At 42.1% G+C, this 22429-nt stretch overlaps 1 protein-coding gene across 1 annotated transcript in view; it reads right to left on the bottom strand.

The window, feature by feature from the left end:
• Nucleotides 1-22429, bottom strand: part of TSNARE1 (t-SNARE domain containing 1) — a gene marked incomplete at its 5' end in the record, with an annotated part of 395143 nt that overhangs the window by 308863 nt on the left and 63851 nt on the right. The window contains 3 exons of the mRNA XM_082315677.1: nucleotides 12525-12677; nucleotides 14325-14394; nucleotides 21571-21709. Coding sequence (XP_082171803.1) covers nucleotides 12525-12677; nucleotides 14325-14394; nucleotides 21571-21709 — 362 coding nt within the window. The remainder of the gene's footprint in view (nucleotides 1-12524; nucleotides 12678-14324; nucleotides 14395-21570; nucleotides 21710-22429) is intronic.

Raw genomic sequence — 22429 nt, 5'->3', positions numbered from 1 at the left:
ACTAGAGAAGTAGGTGACCAAGGTGCATTTTTCAGTAACAACACTACCCATCTGCACAGGAATAATCTCCTTTTGCTGACCAGGCACAGCAGCTCATGCATAAACCAGATCTTCCCAGCACTCTCTATCTTGCAGCCCGGGCTGAATGCAGCGAGGGAAGCAGGTGCATATATGGTTTTACGTATATTATTTGGATGGGTAGATTGGAAAAATTGCTTGGCCCAGTCTAGGGAAAATGTACTTTCTCTGAAAAGGAAATCTGGACAACTGCAATAAGAGATGCTCTGGCTTTCTAAGAGCTACACAAACACTCTATGATCTAGCATCTGGATTAAGGAATATCTTTACAAGCAAGTATAATGTGTTTTGCTTCTAGCATCACTGGCAAGCATGAGCATCTCTTTTCTCCTCTTTATCCATCATCTTGCCAGTTGACAAGTGTGAGAAGAGTACTGTACATAGTCATTTCATTTCTAAACAACAAAGAAATAAAAGAGGGTCAGCAGTCTTGAATGAGAGAAGATCCCAATACTAAAATACTCAATATTTAATAAATTTTAGACATTTGAAAGGGAAGAGGAGGTGTATAACTCTATGACTGTATGTCCTGGTTATCCACAAAGTGATCTCTGCTCTTTTTTATATAGGTTACCTGTATGTTGCAAGACAGAGCAGCAGGAAACCTTCTCAGTTGCAACAGAAACTATTGCAGCAGGATCGGGCACTGTAACTGCTCCATCGGCCACAAAACTCTGTCCCTTAAATGGCAGCTGGCGAATGGGGGTTTAGATAAATGAAAATCCCAAATCCCAGGTTTTTTTCATTTCATCTCCTTCCATGCCTCAATTCATGTGTCTGTCTAGCAGACAGACACTCCTCATGCCACAAGACATTTAAAAACACAACACAAAATGATTATTATATATAGCTAATAAAGTGGTTTACATATTTATGTAAGGGTGTCTACATAGTGTACATAGACATATATATACACACTTACATACAAAATTTATGTACAGTTATGTACTTGGAAAAAATCAGTTAAATGCTAAAATAAGGCTTGTTGGTTACACTGCTTGAGCAGAAAGAAACTGTGCCCCAGTGGCTTCATAAAAATTAGGATTAAATACAGCTGACATTTCCTTGGCTGTGACTAATAAGCACTAAACAGCATATATGACGTGTATTTGGAGCAGTTCTCTCTAAGGTAATGGCCACGGCTCTATGAGTGTGACTGGGATTACTGGGTGGCAACATTATACCCCATCTCCCAAATTCTTCTGGCTCGGTGTGCAAGTGAGCTTAGATTTGGGAAGAGATGTGATCCAAAAGCCCACAGCTGCCTGTACAGAAGAAACCACAGCGGGAGAAGCTGTATTATAGGAGGCAGGTGGCTTTAGCCATGACTTTTGCTTAAAGCGAGTTGTCAAAGCCGAAATCAGTTGCTGGCATTGTCTCACATGCCAGCCCCCCAACCAAAGCAGCTTGGTTATGTGAAAATACCGGACAAATATTGCCCTACATCTTTTGGCTTCTCTTTCCTCCCATAGCAATGAGGCACGTGACATTTCCTACAAGGCGGGATAGGGAAAAGCCACAGTGCTAAAGTCCATCACCTCCACGCAAAGCATCCATACATCGCTTGTTTTGCCAGAGGTAGAATGGGCAGGAGCATCCTGACTCTTCTCAGAGGCTGTGCGCCTGTTGCGGGAGCCATGTTGGGTGACACGTGCCCAGTCTGACACCCTTTTGGGTATCAAAATGCTTTTGCATTTCCAGTGCCACGACCCAACCGCTCATCCCGAGAACATCAGCAGCAAACTGCAGAGACCATCTTCCCATCAATCCTGTTGTCAATCCATTTGTCAAACATTTTGCTTTTTAAACAAAGCCATGCAGCTCAGGAGGCACACGCGCAGCCGGTAGCTTTTAGAAGAGTATCTTCCAAGTTTTCTTCTTTTTCTTTCTTATTTTTTATTTCGTTATGACCCCATTTTCCCTCCCTCATCTTCCTCCCCTATGTAGAAAACCACTATGGCAAGTAAAATGCCAGAGGCAGCAGTGCTCTTGATGTAAAAACAGATGCTTTTTTAATTGTCCATCTCTCAGGCATAATTGGTTGAACGAAGACACACATAAAATAGACTGCAGCACATGTGTCAAGGGAGGCAGCTTTCCTCAGCTGATGCGAGAGAAAAAAAATCTCCCTCTACCAGCCTGAGAAATGCAATAATTTAGCTGGATCCACTCAAATTCACTTCTCAGTGCCATAATTAGCGTGATCTGGTCATCTAATGTAGTAGTAACCTTTACCCTGTGACTTAGCTTTCTCTTTTTATGGCTTGTTAGCAACGTGGTCATTCAGGCATAGCCAAGAAGAGACATTTATGGAGCTAGGGGATGGCTGCCATCCATGGTAAGGCAGCGCCTGGGTAAAACACACAGGCATCTACTCACCTATTTAAAACTAGGATTTCTTGTCCTGTTCCAATCATATCTATACAGGATAAAGTTTATTCCCTTTTCTGGTCATTTCCTCATTGCCAGAAACCATTTTTCTTGTCATCCCAGTCAACTCTAGATTTAACCAGGATGCAAAGACCCTGTGCTGCCAGCTCAGTGTGAAATCATATCCAATAAAGAAGATTAACAACCAGAATGCTGGTAAAAAGGATTTAAAAAAAAAAAAAATGTGGCTTCTTTTTATTTAAACTTGATTTGGTATTTGACTGAACCTTTCATACAAGATTGCTTCCCAACTTTGTGACTAATTCACTGGAAAACCTTAAAAATTCACGGGGTTTATTTTGTCCATCTGCAAAATGGAGAAATAAAACCAGGACCTAGATGTTCAGCATTTCAACTGAGGCTTTTAAAATGCCTGTTGCTATAGTACTGTGAAATCTTTTTACAAATGAGTCTGAAATATTATCAGCAGTCCAAAAGGTAATTACAAAAGAAAAAAAATGGAATCACTATTTTTTCCTGTGTCCTTTACAAACTTTAAACCTAGATTTGTAATTGAAGTGCAAACTGACCTTTATAAACTGTACAGCATCGCTAAAATACATTATTCTACAGGGCTTGGGGGAATTTGCCATGCTCAGCAATTCAATAATCTTACTTTCTTTCATTTATGTTCTTCAGACAATGTGACATAGCTGGATTTTCCCTCTGCTCCGGATGTAAATCAAGCAGGAGAGGTCGAGGGGCTTTTTCAACACCAAATTCTAAATCTTCTGTCGACTTGCTGCTGTAACCTGCTTTTTGGCAAATAACTCAGCTGTTTTGCCCACCTTCTCAAACATCTCAGCAGCTAATACTAACCCATATTAAATCCCATTTGCAATCTGCTAGCTCAGACGGTTAAATGGTCCACGTACAGAAATGATCCATCATCACCAGTTGAACCATCTGAGATGGTTTTATCTGTAACCTTGCTGTATAATAATACAACTGCAATCATGTGCTGTACCATAACCACACAACAAAAATGTCAGGCATCAGACTTTGTTACTGGGTAATTATACTGAAAGGAAACAAGTGCACTTAGAGCTTCACATGGGAAAAACACTGCAATCCTGCATATAAGCAGGAAGCCCTCAAGGTCTCAATTTCATGAACCTCTTTCAATTCTTGGGAGTCCATCCACAGACAATCGTTTTAACAGTGCCCAACCCACATCAGCACCGCTCTCTGCCAATACAACCCCAACTTCTCCTGGTTCAGCTGAGTCTGCACTGTCATAGAACCATAGACTCAGAGAATGATTTAGGTTGGAAAAGACCTTTAAGATCATCAAGTCCAACTGTTAACCTAGCACTGCCAAGTCCACTGCTAAACTATATCCCTAAGCACCACATCTACACGTTTTTTAAATATCTCCAGGGATGGGGACTCAACCACTTCCCTGTTCCAGTGCTTGATAACCCTTTCAGTGAAGAAATTTTTCCTAATATCCAATGTAAACCTGCCCTGGCACAACTTGAGGCCATTTCTTCTCATCCAATCACTTGTTACTTGGGAAAAGAGACTGATCCCCACCTCGCTACAGCCTCCTTTCGGGTAGTTGTAGAGCACTATAAGGTCTCCCCTGAGCCTCCTTTTCTGCAGACTAAACAACCCCAGTTGCTTCAGCTGCTTTTCATAAGTCTAGTTCTCTAGACCCTTCACCAGCTTCGCTGTTCTTCTCTGGACATGGTCCAGCACCTCAATGTCTTTCTTGTAGTGAGGGGCCCAAAACTGAACGTAATATTCAAGGTGCGGAATCTGCATCTGCACCTGCATCTGCAATGCAAGGCTGTGTTTCTGCTCTCATCTCCTTCCTTCCACCAAGGACAGGTTCATCTGAATGAGTGACACTTATTTACCTCCCCCCATCCCGCAGGCAGCATCATTTGTGTTGATCAAACTTACGGCAACCTGTATTGCCCCTTTCCTTTTACATCTTTGCTTAATCATCTTAATCAGCTTCCTCTGAAGTCCTGTATAAAGTCGTGTTCAAAAAGGCATCTAGAAGTAGCATTTTGGCTCAACGGTGGTACAAGCTTACTAGACAGCACTGATCAGCTACATGCTATTTCGGGCCAAACCCAAGATTTTTCAGTTTGCACCTTTTGGGAGACAGCACCAGAAACAAAAGCTGCCGCTCCTTCTTCTCCTGCTATGTTTGTATTTCTCTTCCACCCCAGGTTTTGCCTCCAAGAAGCAAGACTGGACTCCAGCCACAATCACCTCCTCTCAAGGCAACAGATTTCTCCATTTTTCACCCAAAAGGGAGGATATTATAATTTTAACACCATCTAAAAGAGTGTTAGACAAGACTTTGGCACACAGGGTTACAGTTTTCTGCAGCTTAAGAGAAAGAAAAGGAGAAATACAGTTGAAACAAAACACTCATTCAATGCTGTACCTTTTGAATGCTTTAACAAGTTTGCTTTCTTTGTCTGCACCTTTTGTAACGTGGTTGTTGCCATGGGACCGAGTGCACAGCACTCATGATACTCAAACACTCAAACTTTATTGAACTGTTTACTGTTGCAAAGTGCAGGGGGTCATGTGTACAGTCTTAACCTTCTGGAATTATTTACTGCATTAAAATTAATAAAATAACTTTTAAAGGAGGATGAAAATTCCTCCTCAGCTAGTTTAACCCCTAAGGATGTGTACTGGGGAAATATATATATATTTTTTCTTGTTATCTTAAATCTAGAAAGAAAATTCTCGTTCTGCGACATTGCAATCTAGGAAAGAGGCATGACGTACTTGTTCATTATTCTGCAAGACTGAATGCATGAAGATCACAGGATGCGAACAGGCAAGCTCTCCATATACAAATTGCATCTGTTTTTCGTGAACCCTGGGAGAGGAATATAAGGAGACAGCAATATAAAATGTCCTGGTAAACACATATAATCCCCTTGAGGTTTGACTTTCTTCAAAATAAAACACGCATGTTTGTCAAACACTTGACCTTCAGCTTAGTTATTAAAGAGGAGGTCGTGGACCCGTGACTGATCACAACCATTTTCTGGAATAAATCTGCTAAGTCACACTATAAATTCCAAAAGCTGTGACATTACTAACAAACAGTCAATACTGTATTAAAATTATCATTTGTTTAAAGCAGCCTTGGCTTCTCTTTTCTTTTCTTTGTAGTTTTCATCTGACATTATTCACTGCTCTTCTCCAAGACATTTTCCCAAAGAGCATCCTCATCTGGCTTATCTAGTTCCACTTCAAACAAGTTAGGAAAAGGGGTTTAAACCCAGTCCCCTATGAGATTTCCTCCTGATCTCCCATTACTGCTCTGTGGAAGTGTTACTTGCTGAAAACCATTATCTCCTTACTCAGTTAAAACATCTGATGCCCATACACATTGCCTAAAGATCTGATTAACCCCTGGTGGTGCCTCCTGTGGTGAGAATACGTGTCTCTGCATAGAGGGTTTACTATGGCCCTGATCGAGCACGGTGCAAAAGGACTCATCCATTAGGGCACTGCAGTGAAAAAACGCAGTGATATTAGCAAGCCAAAGTGATTTCTCCAGCAAGCAACGGCCCGGCAGATCCTCATACTCTTCTCTGAGATTGGACTCTACTTTTTTTCTTTCTCTTTTTCCCCCCTGAAACCCAGCAAACCTTCCAGAGGATGCTAATTGCTTCCACAGATAGCCTGCAGAAACGCGACTGAACGGATCAGCCGAAGCCACAGATCACAACAAACATCATTCTCGTTGACGGGACCGCCGCTCCTGGCTTTATGGCCGGCGTAGGACTCAGAAAATAAACAAGACCTTACACAAAGCCAATAGAAGTATTCCAATAAACATTAGCATGTTTGGATTAGCGTGTCAGACCCCTAAAGGACTCCACGGCAGATTGGATGCTCAGCCCTGGCAACCACGCGCTCCATGCCTGCATACATGAATTATTAAACAAACTTCATCCCACAGGTCCCTCCAGTCAATCAATATGAACTGCATCGCTGAATGTGTAAATAAAAACTTAACGTAAACATGCAGCAGTCCTGTCCCCGCCTCCAGGATTTTTATTTTTGGTCTCCGAAAGTTTACAAAACTTGTGCTTATAAATCCAGAGGCAAGTCACTCTAATCAGGATCTCAAGTCATAAGATAAACTTTCTGCCTGTGGATATTTCAACCCAAATAAAAAATTATTTGCCCTCTGCAGGCTATGCTAACAGAATATGAACTCGTCTTTCACTATCTCTAACTCTGCAGGAAGAAAGAGGCAAAATAGTTGAAGTTGGTCTGTTTTTTGGGGGGAGGGAGGATGAATTTTGCTCTGTTGACTCAAAATGTCGATCTTTAACCTATTCAAACACCACATTTCATTTCCAGTACATGGGAATGGCAAAAGAAGTAAAACCAAAATTAAAAAGCTAATATTTTGGCTAATAACAGGAGGTGAGATCTGCGTATTATTAATTGATTAAGCTCAGAAAGACTTCTGAAAAATTAGTAAAAGTATTGCTGTTATCATGGTGGTCCAAAAGCTGAAAAGGGAGGGAGCGGTTTATTCTATTTATTTATTTCTTCCTCCTGCTGTCACCCACAAAACAAACAAACAAAAAAATAACACCAGTGTGAGTTCAGCATTTCCCAGATAAACATCTCAGAATAAATTTATTAAAAGACCAAGCATGACAGTATTTTTACACATGGCAATATCCAGCTACACTTCTGCTAGTGTAATATTTTCTTGCTACAAATAGAGTGCTTGCTGGAGGATGCAGATGGCTTCCAAAATGGGACCGCACACTTTTCACCTGAGGCACCAAATTAAAAGGGGTGCATGGGGTGGGGAGAAGGCTTATTTTTATAATATCTAGTCGCTGGCAGAAGACAAGAGTCATATCCCTGTTTACCCAGGTCTGTGCTCTGAATGGCATAACGATCGTGGGCTGTTACTGCAGACCCTCTTTCCTTGGAGTGGGCATGCAAGGACCTGAGTTCACGCTGTGGTAACCAACTACTCCTGTTCCTCACCTCCCCTGAAGATGTTACAGCCATGTTGTTTAACCAGTTGGACCTAAAGCTGACGGGCAAATCTGCAAACTGGAGATGGGAACAAGGATATGTGGGAAAGCTGGGGCTCCCATGCAACCCAGTTTTCACCTTCAGAGAGACCAGCAGTGAGTGGGCTCCCATGGTCTTGTTTCCTTGACTCACCATGACAGAAATTGCGAGCTCAGACATGAAAGCATGAAAAAGCGACATAAGAAGCAGCAGCAGTAAGAGACCTTCAAGAGGAGATAGTTGGTTATCCCCCAGATGACATCTTTCCTTGTCCCCGTGCTTGCATCTTCTGGAGGATCCATCATTTGCCACAAATAACTAATCATTGCTCCATCATTTCATGGCCTAAAATTAACAGCCTATTTCCCACGGCTGATATCTTAACGTGGGAAGATGCTACTGCTTTGGCTAAGGTTTCTGGCCATCTCAGACCTCTGGTGAGGGCAACTGGGAGGAAAACACTGAAAAGAAAAACTTCTCTGACAGATTGATTTGTAGTGACCATTAGAAACTGTTCAGGCATGTGGAGGGATACTCCAAGGACCTCTCTAAGCAGGGAAGGTGGTCAAAAGCAGATGAATTTATAATCATTGGAGAGTTCTGCAGTTCATCACCAGCTTTGGTAATTTATCACAGAGATGTCATATATCTGGAGCTCTGGGCTTCTTAAGGGTGAGATCTGTCACATAAATACAGTTATTAATGCAGCAAGTGTATTATACAGTTAAATGCAAATGTTGCAATCTGGCAACCCATTTTCACTGCCAAACCTAGAAGGTTTTTCATGTCAGAAATAGATGCCAGCAGCGATAAATGGAGAATAGATAAAGTTAATCCGATCACTTTGAGTTGAACAGGGAAGGTATTACTTTGAAGGGTTTAACATATTAACGGAATCAAAATGACATTTCAAAATATTTATGGAAATCTTTTTTTTTTTTTTTAAGCTTATACAAGCAGTATAACAAAACCATATAAAATATTATTAAATCCTACCCTTAATTAAACATGCTGACACTTAAAAGCTTCTGTCTGATTTACTTTCAAAAATCTTCTTTCAGTAAATTACAACTTTAAAATATCTTTCTGTTCCAAATGAATCTGCATTCCAGAGGAATTAAAACCTTTTTAACAGAAGCTTTTTAAAAAAAAAAAAAAAAAAATTGTTAAGCTATACATCCAACTTATCAAGCATAAGGGTAAGATAGGAAAGGGAAAAGGAATCAATACACATAAACGATAAACAAACTGAGAAAAAAAGCCTTTATTGTATTGTGTCAATTTAGAAAAGCTGAGGGGCATGGATTCATCCACCTCCCCAGCAGGTTGGTGAGGCTCCTAGCCATGAGGACAACCATTCAGCATCCCTGGAGCACATGCAGAGGAAGCTGGGCATGTCCAAAGGTCATTTCAGTCCAGCTAAGGTAGCAATGACCCCACAACTCACAAAAAAGCCAAGGGTTACTTCTGCTTCTTACTGTAATACCACTTAGGTGGGAAGAAACTGAGTTGTCTTAATCATTCAGTCTAAAGCTAAACTACCAGTGGTAATTATCCCATTTGATTCAGCAGGACACCTAGTGTCACTTCAGCTGTCCTAGGGTGCCACCAAGCCTACAGCTGTTGTTTCAGAAGTGAATGAACAGCAAGTCCTGTGCCAAAACTGCCACATGTATGTCTCAGACACCCTGGGGCATCTCAATAGCCTCAAGAGTCATCTGTCTTATCAGGATGAACTGAAGCTTGACAGACACCATAGACCAAGCTCACGTAGACACCTACCTTTACCCACCATAACAAAGGTGATATGAACAACCTGTGTCAAACAAGCACCATGGCTGGGTCCAATCTGTCATAGACTTAATGACTATGTCCTGAATGCCCACATGCTTCAAAAGTGCTTCTACAAATCCAGCAAACCACCTCCGATTGAGCCTGAGTGGACTGAAGCACTCGCTGCCATTCTTCAAGCTTGGACAGGGATGCTGCTCTTCCCAAGAGCACCCCAAACAGGGCACCCTGCGTATGTCGCACTGGTGGTGCTTCGCCATAGGTATCACTTGATTTCAGGGTTGTGTGATGGCAAAATAAACTGATGAAGTGATTTTACTCCCCTCCAAAAAATTCTCTAGTGATATGGCAAATTGCCCAGGGAAGAGTGAGGAAGATGGAGTTCCTTCTAATCCCAGCCAAGAATATGGCAAACCATATATGCATTTTGGCACAATTTGCATGTCCGGGGAAAACAAGTGCCCTGTGACTTTACTGTTTGTCCAAAAGCCAGATACAAGCAGCAATCCAAAAGCTGCACTTTTGGCCTCTTCCAGGACTGTTGCCTTTGTCTCTCCCGAAGCAGCTCAGATCTCAAACTAAGTTTTCTGTTTGGAAAATGCTTCAAAACTCCTTTGCAGTCCTGCAACGTAATTAGTTCTGCTGCATAGCCCTGATAAAATCATTAAAGTATTATATGTCAAAAAGCATGCACTTTGTCAGTGTTTCACAGACAGTGATCGCTTCATAGATAGATAGATAGATAGATAAAATATATATATATTCACTAATACTGCTCAGAGGTGACACTCTGGCTATGGCCACAGGAATTTTTTGCCATGGACCATCTTAACTAGCATTCAAAGATAGGAGGTTCTGCGTCCTTGTGGGTTCTCTGGTGGTGATCTTGTAGTGTCCAGATGTCTGATTTTTCCAAGGGAATGGAAGGGTGTTATGATAGAGAGCACTGACTATCACCATATCACTTCTATCAGAAAAGGAGATTTATTTGCACACACTGTACAGATGTAGAGCTGAGCCCTCTCTCAGCTGAGGAAAAAAAAAATCCCTACATATTTCTATAACGTGAACATTTTTTAAAAAGTAATGTCAATGGGAGAAGGGAGGTCAAAGCCAAAATTTGAACTTTTCCTCAAATCAGGAGAAATCAAAACATTTTGCAGTATGGACACACTCAAAAATCTCATCAGTGCTAAAAGCCCCGAAAATACCCTTATAACTCCTCCCTAAGCAGGCAAATTGTCCTGCTAGTGACTGGTAAAGGATCCAAAAATGCCACAGAATGAAGACTCATGGGCTACATCCCAGACACACAAAGGGTAGTAAGCTATGACTGTAACTCAATGCAATATTGTTCTTGACCTTGCACCTGCGATGAGCTAAGGCCAAATGTCCAATGAGGAGATATACTCCCCACTGGGGTGAGCAATGCAGGAAGCCTGGTTTGGAGAGCACGGATTGCTGCTGTGGTCAACCAGCCTCCACAGAAAGGGCATCAAGGACCCTTCATGCTGCTAAATGCTCAGTCTCATGACTTCGAGGTAGCCATCAAACGCTGATTGCAACCTGCACGACCACCTTTCTTTTCTTTAGGTCACAATAAAAGTGAGTGAAGTTGTCAAAAAATACAAGACTTGCCCCCCCCCTCCCAAAAAAAAACCCAACCCTAGCTTTACATTTTTTCTGATTAAATTTTTTTCTCAGGAAAAATAAATCTGGTGGTACACAGGGATGCTTTATCCTCACGGTAACATTAAAAGGGGATGCCTCTGGACACAAGCCTCTGTGTTTAGCTGGCCAAAGGCATCCTTCACCCCTGATGTGTTGGGTCAGTGATGAACAAACATGGGCAAGACTGATACAGGGAAGCATGTCATGCTTCTCAGAGAGCATTGCTCAGGTTACAGGAATGCGTTCCTTTCCAGACTCTTTTTTTGAGGGTATTGGGAGACAAACTAGACATACTGACTCACAAGACTCGTTTTCACTGTCTCTTATAGACAGTGATTTATCTAGGCATTTAAATTTATTTGCCTAAATTAAAAGCTAGTTACCTTCAGTCCTTAATGTCGGAGAAACCCCTCATCCCAAATCCTCTGGCTAAGGAGGCAGATAAATTCCTTGGGAGCTTGGGTTATTAAACCAAAGGTCAGGAAAAAAAAAAATTCCATTTTTCTTGCAACATATCAGTACTTAACAAGCTGTTTGTAGCCAAGCATCACTGGAGAAAGCTGTCAGTGTTGCCTGCTGGCCCTAGCTCCTCACCCCAGCTCCATTCACCTTTTTTCCTTTTGCTCCCATTCCCTTCCCAGTTAATCCAGGGTCAGTTGCATTCAGCCGACTCCATCTAGAGCTTCTCATGGGCATTTACATTTCACTTGCCAGGACTTACAGTTCCAAGCACATAGCACACAAGTATTTGTGATGGCTCTGGGAAGATCTTTGACCAAGATTATTCACTGTTGGTCCTCATATATACCCTACTCACACACCCACAGCCAAGTCTGTCTCACTGACTAGAGCTGGCACTCCATTTGGGATAAACTCTCCCAAATTCACCTGCCACAGATACAGCCCTTATTCTGAACGACTCTGCTATCAAAGGGAGAGAAACCATTTCAGAAAAGGGAATAGCCCAATTTGACAGCAAGAAGCCTGCCCTCATCTGATGACCTTATAAGTCCTGTGCATAAGATGCAAAAAGTCTGCATGAATATGAAAAGGAGTCAGGCAATTTTATTTTTTTTCTGTTCTGTTATTTTTTTCCTAGGTAGCAGGACCCTGCAGCTAGGTAAGCAAATACTTTTGCAGCATCCAGACTATGGTAGCTAAATGTCCTATGATGTGGCAAGACCACTATTCACCATAAACCCCTATTCTCAAGTATTCTGCCTCCCCTCACCTGCCTAACAGTCTCATCTTAGGCAGAGTGATGGTCACCTAGTTAGTATGAAAGTAGAAAGTGTAGCAATTTTACTATTTAGATACCCACAAATACTATCGTTTTTCTAATAGCCAAGGCTATAAACCTACTACATGTTCACTCGTTGCTCCCCAACCATCTTCAAAGTTAGAGGATGTTCAAGGAGAAACATGCATCAGCCTTTGAAGGAAAGGGATCAAGTGGCAAAGGAGGAAGATTAAGCTGTGATTTGCAGCCGGGGAAGCAGAAAATGCTGCCCCAAAGGTCTCACCTGAAGAGCTGACCCTCTGCTTGCTCCTGAACATCGAGATATATGAAGCACCGCCAGCTCTCGTGATTCATGGCATACTGCTTTTTGCTGGTGCAGCTCTCAAGAGAGACAGGCAGAGATGCTTCTAGAGCATTCAAGGCTGTTTGCTTGCATCTTTCAATGAAATCAGGGGCAATGCGAAGGACACACAAGTGTTAGGACAGGATGAAAGAATGAGAGAATTGAGGGGAAGACAGCTGTTGGTCCTCCTCTGCTTGGCACCCTGCAACTTGTTCTGTCTGGAGATGCAACAAGCCAAATAATGGAAGAAATCAGGACAGACCTTCTGCTAGAGCATGGGGAGAGGGGATGAACCAGGAGGGTGGAAGGAGACAGCTGGGAGGAATTCTGGGGCTGACGACAGGGGCAGGGAAGCACGGTTAAAATAAAAATAAGCTGCATTTAGCTATCTGGACAATTAATGATAATTCTGAGATCAAAAATAATTATTGCAATTAGTGCATTACGCATCTATTTATGTAACTGCTCAGGAAAGAAGAAAATTATCTAGCCATGTTTTTGAAGTGTTCTGAAGAGTCAGGGAATTGATTCTTAAATAAAAAAAGAATAGTTTAGGAGTGCACGCACAATAGCTGTTCTGGGTGATAGAAAGGCTTTCCTGGGTTAAGGATCTCCAGTAGTTACTGGGGTAGTTTATGCTACAAATAATTTTGTACATGTAAACATCTTTTCTGATTACATCAGTCTCCACAGGCTGACTTTTTACTCTTACATCCTCTCCAATCTCCTAAATTTAGTTCCAAATCTTCTGACTATTATTACTATTACTATTTTTAATCCTCAAGTTTGCAAAACAGAGTATATGTGAATTAGGGCAGATCTGATGCACTGATGAAAGCAATGGATTGGAGAGAGGAGAGAGACTCCAAACGAATCTGAGAGTTTATGTTGCATTGAGAAGGTCAGTCAAGTCCATCAGGGAAATTACAGTGCATAAAGCCAATATAAAGAAATAGAAACTAAATTCTCCCCTTTGTTCACAGCCAAATCTCAGCAGGAACTGCAGTCATATACATGAAATCAGAGCCACATCCTAAGTACTTGATTTTTGCATGCAAGCTGCATTAAGGGAAGCAGCTTTAATAAATTGTGCTACATTTAGAAAAGCCATTTTAATTCTCTAATTAGCATGCGTACAATGAAAGCTAACTGTGCGTGTTTGTGTATACACATATCTAGAAGAGAGAGTTTAATGAACTGTATCTATTGCAAGTGAAACCGAAGTTTCATTTTCTCAGTGTTTTGCCGTGTGATGCTGTGATGCAGGTTTCAACACAACACACTTTTCTGCCTATAAAATATATTTTTGCTCCTTCTCTCTTTTTTTTCCTCTTGGATTCATAGTCTTTGGCAAGGCTGGGGGTGGAGGGGAAGCTACACAAGCATCCTACTCTGGCTTCATGTCAAAAATAAATAAAAAAAACCCCAACAACAAAAAACAACCAACCAAAAATAACAACACATACACAACCACACAAAACCCTCTTTCACTGTGGGCCATCACTTTCTGTTATCTCCCTACCATTCCCCCCGACCTGAAACCAGCACCAGCAAAGCTTTATGTGATCAATACACGCCCTACCATCATTAATCACCGCCAGAAAGGAACAAAATGAAGTAAGCCCGACAAAAATGAGTCCAGCTGTAAAAAAGGGACAGAAGAAAGGGTGTGGATAGATGAGGAAAAAAATGAAAAGGCTGGGAGAAAGAGAGATCTGCAGCAATTCAAAGCAAACTCACAGTCCATCCTGCAGCTCTTGAGTATCATTTGAGGTCCCCAGAGATCGAAGGCTTCTTTCCAGAGAGGTCACTGTCAACAGAAGAGAAAGAAGAGTTAAAGAAGCAGTATACTTTCTCGGAGAAAAAAAAAAAAATATTGGATTTTCGTTCATTTGTTTGTCTTTTAACTTATTTTCTTTCAAAACAACACCATGAAGTAGTGTTTGGGTAGGTAACTCATGAGACAAAGTGAAGAACATCTGGCAATGTCTGTTACCCCAAAATGGATAAATTGGGGCCCTTGTGAATCCACTTGTCATGTGCAATGACATGACGGGCCATGACTGTTTGTAATAGCAAGAAAAGCTCCATCCCATGGACCTTGCACAGATCTCTGTCTCTGCCAGCCCCAAACTTTCTAACTCTTTACATTACGGCAACTGTGTGAAATTCCCAGGGCTAGAAGCAGTTGTGCTTTCTGCCAGTAGATCCAGGCAGCACTCCTGGGAGTGGGAAACCACTGCTTATCCTCCTCAGGAGGTCCATGTCTTGAGGCCCCACAGAACTGCGCATGGAGCATCTCCAGCTGGAAACATGCTCTCAATGAAGAGACAAGAAATTGCATAATAACTATTCATTGCTCTGAACAGCAACTAAGAGGCAGAACACTGTTGTGCATTCTGATATCTTCTATCTCATTGTTGAAGACTTTAATATTCCAAATATTTTCTATGTTTTGGCTAAGATAAAATGGGCTGCTCCACTGTGGTCATCTCCTGTGTTTGAGTGAGAGCTTCTTGGGTGTTTCCATAAGGGGAGGAAAATACTCTACCCTAAGAGCAGCTGGAAGCTGGAAATGTGGTTTGTTTTGCAATACACAGTGACTTCAGATTTAAGAAATGTGTGTGTGTGTGTATAAAAAAGTGGCAGAAATCTAGGAGTAATGTTGCCTTTTTACACCCTTGAATGCTCACTTTCTCAAATTCACTCTCAAATTAACAGCAGGTCACTACGTTTGGACTCAGCATATCAAGTATGCAAAGTACTTCAAGATCTTCCACGATGGAAGATGCTATATAAATGACATTCTTAATATTTACATGTGGGATTTTCTCAGGACGCTTCCAGTTGTAAAAACTCATAACTTGCTATCAGCCACACTTCAGTATTTAAGGAAGGAAAAAAAGAACAGATTAGAAATATGGCTCAATTATTCCCACAGGAACTTAAGAAATCTTCTATTTTAATGACTCTGCACACTTGGACTTGGCCTGTAACTTTGAACAAGTCACTTTAATATTTTTCCACTGACAACCAAAATCCTCTCTTCTCTTCTGGGCTTCTCTGGGTTGACAACAAAAGTCACCAAACAGTGTAAAAAGGAACTAATGTGCCTGGACAACATGAGTATTCAAAACAAGTCTGAATACCACCATATATTTTCACCCCACTTGCTAGATCTCGATACCACATTTTAGTGTAGAGTCTGGCAATTCAGTAAGATAAAGCCTCAAGGAATTGTCTGTAACTGAGCTAATAATTATTATCCTTTGCTGGATGCACAATGTTTTAAAGAATAAATTGAGAGTTTTCACTAATAACCATTTGCTTCTCTAGGAGAACAGCATTGATCCTGCAGAGATCTCACAGATATTATAATTCCCTCTCTTCCCCGCCCCCTGCAATCCTAACAAATCAATCTCCCATGCAACCTATATACAGTCCGTTTCAAAGACAAAGTTTTGCACAATCTAAAAATACTTCTGGGCCCATCGACCCTTCAGGACAAAGCAGACTGTGGTTCCTGGAGAACGGACAGCAAGTGAAGGAAGAGAAAGCACTTGCGTGTACATTGAATTTCTAAGAATGTGTTAATGTCATGTGCGCAACTCCAGAAGGATAAAGAGCAGCTACAGCATCCAGGCACCTTTCTAACCTGAGCTGCAAGATCAGGACAATTCAAAGTGAAAGCTACTCTGCCAGCATCTTCCTACAAGTGAAGATGAGCTTGAGGGAAGACAGATCTGATACGCAGGCAGCTCCCTGCAAAAACAGTGCAGACCTTTGCTACTGCCTGCTTTGGAGAAGAACAGAGTAGGAAGCAGTTTTCCTATTGCACAAAACTGTTCAAGACTTCACATACACGCCATTTCACATTGAGGCACATCCAAGAGCTTTCACATTTGTTAAATATTTTGGAAAAGACACATATATGCAAAAGAACCTGAGACAGAAATGCAAGAGAGAGCAAAATGCTTGTCAGTCATGTGAGAAAATGACTCAGATTTAAGTCCCTATCCTAAAATTTTATCTAATATTTTAATTCGAGCATAATATTTACTCACTTACATAAAGGTCAGTTATCCCAGAAGGACAAGATACACACTCTGGAAGAGCCAAAGGTTGGCATTTGATATGGCTCTTACCTGGGAAATAGCAGAACTGAGACTCAAACTTGAGTCTCCTGGATCTCGGGGGGACTGAGCTATTTTGGGATGGATCTAACTTGATTTGGCCAAAAATCACTCTATCAAAATCTGTGTGGTTCCTGTGCTGGATATGGAAAATCCCTCTCAATTTACCCATTCTGACCATGCGAGCAGTAACTCTATCAAAGGAGCAACACATCAAGCTGTGCTGGAGAAATGCTGTGAAGCCAGTGTTAAAACAGACATCTTTCTTTAAAAGCCTTGTACACTTAATTTTTAAAAGGCATACGCTAGTCCTCCAGGATGAGGCACATTCAGAAGAGATAGCTGCTGTTGGAGCTGCATTGATTTACATAAACTGAGAGTTTGGCACCAGTTGTCTATGCCATTGCAATCCCTAAAATCAATGGGGGATAAGAAACCATCCTGAGATGGCAATGGAGACTTTATCACACCTGGGGGATGCTGAAAAATCCTTTGCTCAGCCTCTCAGATCAAGGTAATGGGATTGCGCATGGCACCAACCTGTCACGGGGAGTCATTAATGAGCAAGTAACAGGAATTAGAGAGGGAAGAGACCCATTAGAGCACTCAGGTTCTCCATCTGGCCAGAACAGGTCTGATTCCTCCAGTATATCCTCCACTGATCAGCCCTCTAGACGTGATGCACCAAACCAACCCCTTTTTACGAGTGTTATTTATTTTACTTATTTATAAGGCATTTACTGAGAGGCAGCTAAAAGCCGTACTTCAAAAGAAATGCAAAACCTTCATAAAAGTAAGTAGAAAAAAAAGCCATCAATAAGACAAATTCAGCCAGTACTTCAGCTTATTTTTGTGGGTTTTTTTTCCCCCAAAAGGAAACAACAACTAAACAAAAAACCCATAAAACTCACATAAGTCACAGCACTATCAAACTGCCCTATGCTCAACAGGACAGCCCCCAAAGGATTAGAGAGAAAGAAAGCAGATGCAAAGAATAGGAAAAAGCTCCCTCTACCCCTTGACACTTGTGTAAGAGATGGGATAAAAGAAAAGTCTGTAAGTCCATGACCTGGCCAGAGAGTGATCCAGTAGCACATAAACAGAACCAACTGTCCTGGCTAAGATTTTTATTCAACATATGAGGAAGATTTCCATTTTTGTAGCAGAAAAAAGGGAGCAGGAGGCATTTATACATGAAATCAGCCAAGATCAGCTCAGACCTACAAAGATATCCCTGCATCAGGAGGCAAGTCCTGAACAGCCCAAGAAGAATTTAAGTCACCCCAAAGGCTTAGACTCCTGCAAAAAGAGTAAGGAGAGCAAAGAGGGACAAAGTATGCAATGTTTATTACTTTTGTAGTGTTATTCAATAAAAATCAATGATGCTTTGAAATCCCAGTACAAAGTTGACTGCTTGTTTCGTTAAAAATAGTCATTCTCCAAAGACAGAAAAAATATAGCTGAGACTGCTCACAACCTGGCATTTTGGGGATTCAAACAACAAAGGCACAGCATGGGGAGCTCATGACACCTTTAGCATCCCAAGGGGGAAAAGAGCATTTCAGGTGCACAGTTTGGCCTCCAAATGCAATAGGGAACCTGGAAAACCCCAAAGGGGCTGGGGTAAGGCAGGAAAAGAGGGAAAAGGGGAGCTGTGATTGGATTTATGCAACGCTGAAGGACGTTCAACACACCATGCCCAGCGCAACAGGAGTACAAACCATCATCTGGTGAACATCTGCAATGCAGCCACTCGTTCCTTGCTCAGCCGCTTGCATGGTGGTACACAAACAGCAGCAGTGACTTCTGCTACATGCTCTGAGATGGAGCTTGCTGGGTTTCCTGAAGAGACCATATGGTACAGCTGTACAGGGCAGAAGAGATCATGGGCATCCTTTCCCATTTTATAATCCTGAAAAGTTCTTTACCTAACGTGGACTAGCTCTGCAAAATTTTAGCCATACAGTCAGCAACCCTCGCTTGAAAAGCTGTACCCACTTTTGGGGAAAAGGCTATGAAAAAGCCACACACAAACTGAACGAAACTGACTGTAGCAGACAAAAAGTAATATGGGCGGTGAACAGAGCAACAACAGTAGAGTATCTTATGGGCATTTCTTCCACCTAAAAGCACTTTAAAAAGCATTATAAATTCATAGATTCATAGATTTTAAAGGCCAAAGAGAGCAATTCTGATTATCCAATCTGATTTCCTACCATAAAATTTTGTCCCATCACTCCTACATCAAGACTGTAGCTGGACTAAAGTATATCTTATAAAAATACATTAAGATCTTGATTTAAAGGTTTGAAGCAATGACAAATCCATCACATCCCCTCAATAAGCAGTTCTAATGGCTAGTTATCCTCATACAGAAAGATTGAATTTGTCTAGCTTTGACTCCTATCTCCTGATCTCGTTATGTGCAAGAATGTTAGATTAATGAGCCCTATGTTATCTATTTGATGTCTTTCTTCCCAGAGAGGTACTTAGACACCATGATCAAGTCCTCTTAGATGTCTCAAACAGAAGTTTAGATAGCATGCATTTTAAAGTCTGATTTGCAGACTTCAAACAGTTGTCATAACTCTTCTCTGTACCCTCTCCAATTTTGCAAAATAATTTTAAGTACAGGCACTGTCATTACTTGCTTCACAGAGCACTCAACACAGGCAACTCTTAACAGAAAGCACAGCGTCACGCACTCTGTACCATCTCAAGAGGAGAAACAAAGACCACCAGAAAGTGCTCAAAACCTAATTGAATGGATTAATGCAATTCTAACAAAGAATAAAAATAGAAATTGGATCGTGGCATTTCAAAAAAGATGCACCACTATCTTCAGGATTTCTCAGGATAAACTCCACTACAGCAGGAGTTGTGACTACAGCACACGGGTATATCAAGTCAGGCCTAACCTGGCTAGTTTGGCTATTAATAGCACACACAGACTCGCGAGCAGGTTGTAAAATGTCACACTGAACCCTTGGTTTGGTAGCAGAAGTGCTACTACCATTCATCACTACCATTGTCAAGGTAAAACTATTAGTGCTGGAGTAACCAAGATTGATGATAATACAGGTATTTCTGTGTGTTATAATATGGTTATACACTCATCTGTAAGCAAAGTACCAGCGATCACAGCTGGGAGGTTCATGCTGCCAGAGTGGCCACAAGCCCAGGTCACAGCACTGGAGTTTTCTCAAGGAAAAGCTCAGGAAAAAGGGCCTGGGGGTGCTGGTGGACACCAAGCTGAACGCGAGCCAGCAACGTGCCCTTGCTGCAAAGGAGGTGAATGGTATCCTGAGCTGCATGTCCTGGTTTTGGCTGACATAGAGATAATTTTCTTTCTGGTAGCTGGTATAGTGCTGTGTTTTGGATTTAGTATGAGAATAATGTTGATAACACACTGATGCTTTAGTTGTTGCTAAGCAGTGCTTACAGAAGTCAAGGACTTTTCAGCTTCCCATGCTCTGCCCGGTGCACAAGAAGCTGGGAGGGGGCACAGCCAAGACAGCCAAACTGGCCAAAGGGCTATTCCATACCATAAGACGTCATGCTCAGTATAGAAACTGGGGGGAGTTGGCTGGGGAGCAGTGATCGCTGCTTGGGGATGGGCTGGGCATCTGTCGGTAGGTGGTGAGTGGTTGCATCACTTGTTTTTCCTGGGTTTTGTTTCTCTCTCTCTCTCGTTGTTTTCCTGAGTATTATTATGATTAATAATTGTTTTGGTTTAGTCTATTTCAATTATTAAACTGTCTTTACCTCAACCCATGAGTTTTCTTACTTTTGCTCTTCAGGTTCTCTCCCCCATCCCACCGGGGGGGAGGGTGAGCGAGCGGCTGTGTAGTGCTTGGTTGCCAACTGAGGCTAAGCCACGACATACATCCACGTTGCAGGAGGTCCTGAACTCAAGGTGATGACTGTCAAAAGTAAACTCAAGCCTACCAATCCCTTGTAGTCATTGAAAAATTGGTGCTTGGATTTTCCTGGCAGATGGAGCATACACAGTTCCTCTAAAGAAGACGACTGTTTCAGTTTTACTTCCCATCCTTCTTCTAGCAAGGATTCCTTGCTAAAAGGACTGGGGCCTTACCCCGGGACACATGGAGAAATAATTACAGAAATAAGGAGGCACTAAGATCCTTTCTTTTCTCTGTCACCCAGTCCCCATAGACACAGAACAGACCAGAGAGTGAAATGGTCAAGGTGATTCAGAAGCAATTTCAAGGTCCACCATAAAATCAGCACCAGATCATTTTAGATCCCTGTCTGACACTAGTGAATTTTAGAACTGGGATACCATGACATTAACTACCATTCAGCAATGTTAGTTTATATCTATCTGCAAAATACATCCTTCCAGCCCAACACAACAAAACTGATGAGCCAGAGCATGTCTCCAAAGGAGGGAAGCACTCTGCATCTCTAGGGTCCAGGGAGACATGAGCACAAATAGCATCCACGCTCAATCTACAGAATGAAGAATAACAGAAGAGTTTTGATGTTGGTGTTTTTATAAGGGAGATAGATGTTTTGCAAGCTCATATGACAGGCTCTGAACGCAGCAGTGCTGCAACACATTAGAAAATGAGTCTGGCTTGTTCCACCTTTCTGCGCTCTAACTCCCTATTGTAACAGATGACACAATTAAAAATAGAAAAGGATGTGGTCTCAGCAAGGATTGGAATATATCTGTGCCTGTTTAATGGAACATATGGTGGAATATTTTTACATCTTATAAAGAACTGTGTATTGGACATGTGCTGGTGCTCGTGAGATGCAGCAGCAGAAAAACTGCATTAATATTTGCTCCCTGACAACAGGAGTTGCCCTATACCGTGTACACGCACACGAGTCATCAGCAGGACAGCACAGCACACAGTTGACTAGGAAACCTTTCATTATACGCACCATTGGAGTTAATTCGGAAGACGTTGGCTGAAGTCTCCTGAAAAAGTTCCTGTAGTTCGCTGGGATCAATCTGGGTGGCTGTGAAGACAAAAAGGGAGAAGACGCATTAATACTGGAGACCACTGATCACTTTGAAAGGGGTTCACCTCCCAGCTGATCCTTTGAAGGGGGATGCAGGTTCCTCCTCACTGCAGAAATTTAGCCCAAGTAGGTGGTCTGATGTAGCCTTACACAGTGTCTTATCATGCAACTTGCACTGGACAGGCAAATACCTACTCCAGCACCATCAGGACAGTAAAGATGCTGCTGCAACATGGCAGATACGGCCCACGTGGACTGAGACAGCATTGGTAGGAATTACTAGCAATTGGAATATAAATATTTCTGCTCATTTATCAACCGGGAGTATCAGAGCCATGAATGAACAAGAAACCGCAAGCACAACAGCATGGTTAACCATCGCTTTCCAGAGCAGGAGGGCACGCAAGCAGGTCCTGCCTTCAGAAAAGGGGAGGAAGCAGTGAGCAGAGTTGCAACTCCTCTGTGGGCTCAAAGCTTTTGGGGCAGGAGGGAGATGGGAGCCCAGATGGGTCCTCCGCACATTCATCTTCCAGCCCCCAGGAGAGGCTCCCCTTCTTCCTGTTTCTTCCTGACAGCCCAACTGCAAGGGTCAACGAGTCAGTGCCAGGAATTGCTGTTGCCGCTGCCCAGATGACTTCTCTCAGCTTCATTCCCAAGGTCTGACTTTGGCCAAGGTACCCAAATCTGCCCTACAAGGAGAACACTGAAGTGAGGGTT

This window comes from Platalea leucorodia, assembly GCF_965183815.1.
Source record: "Platalea leucorodia genome assembly, chromosome: 1".
Classification (NCBI taxonomy): Eukaryota; Metazoa; Chordata; class Aves; order Pelecaniformes; family Threskiornithidae; genus Platalea; species Platalea leucorodia.
Note: the sequence above shows the minus strand (reverse complement) of the source record. Positions and strands in the feature narration are given on the sequence as shown.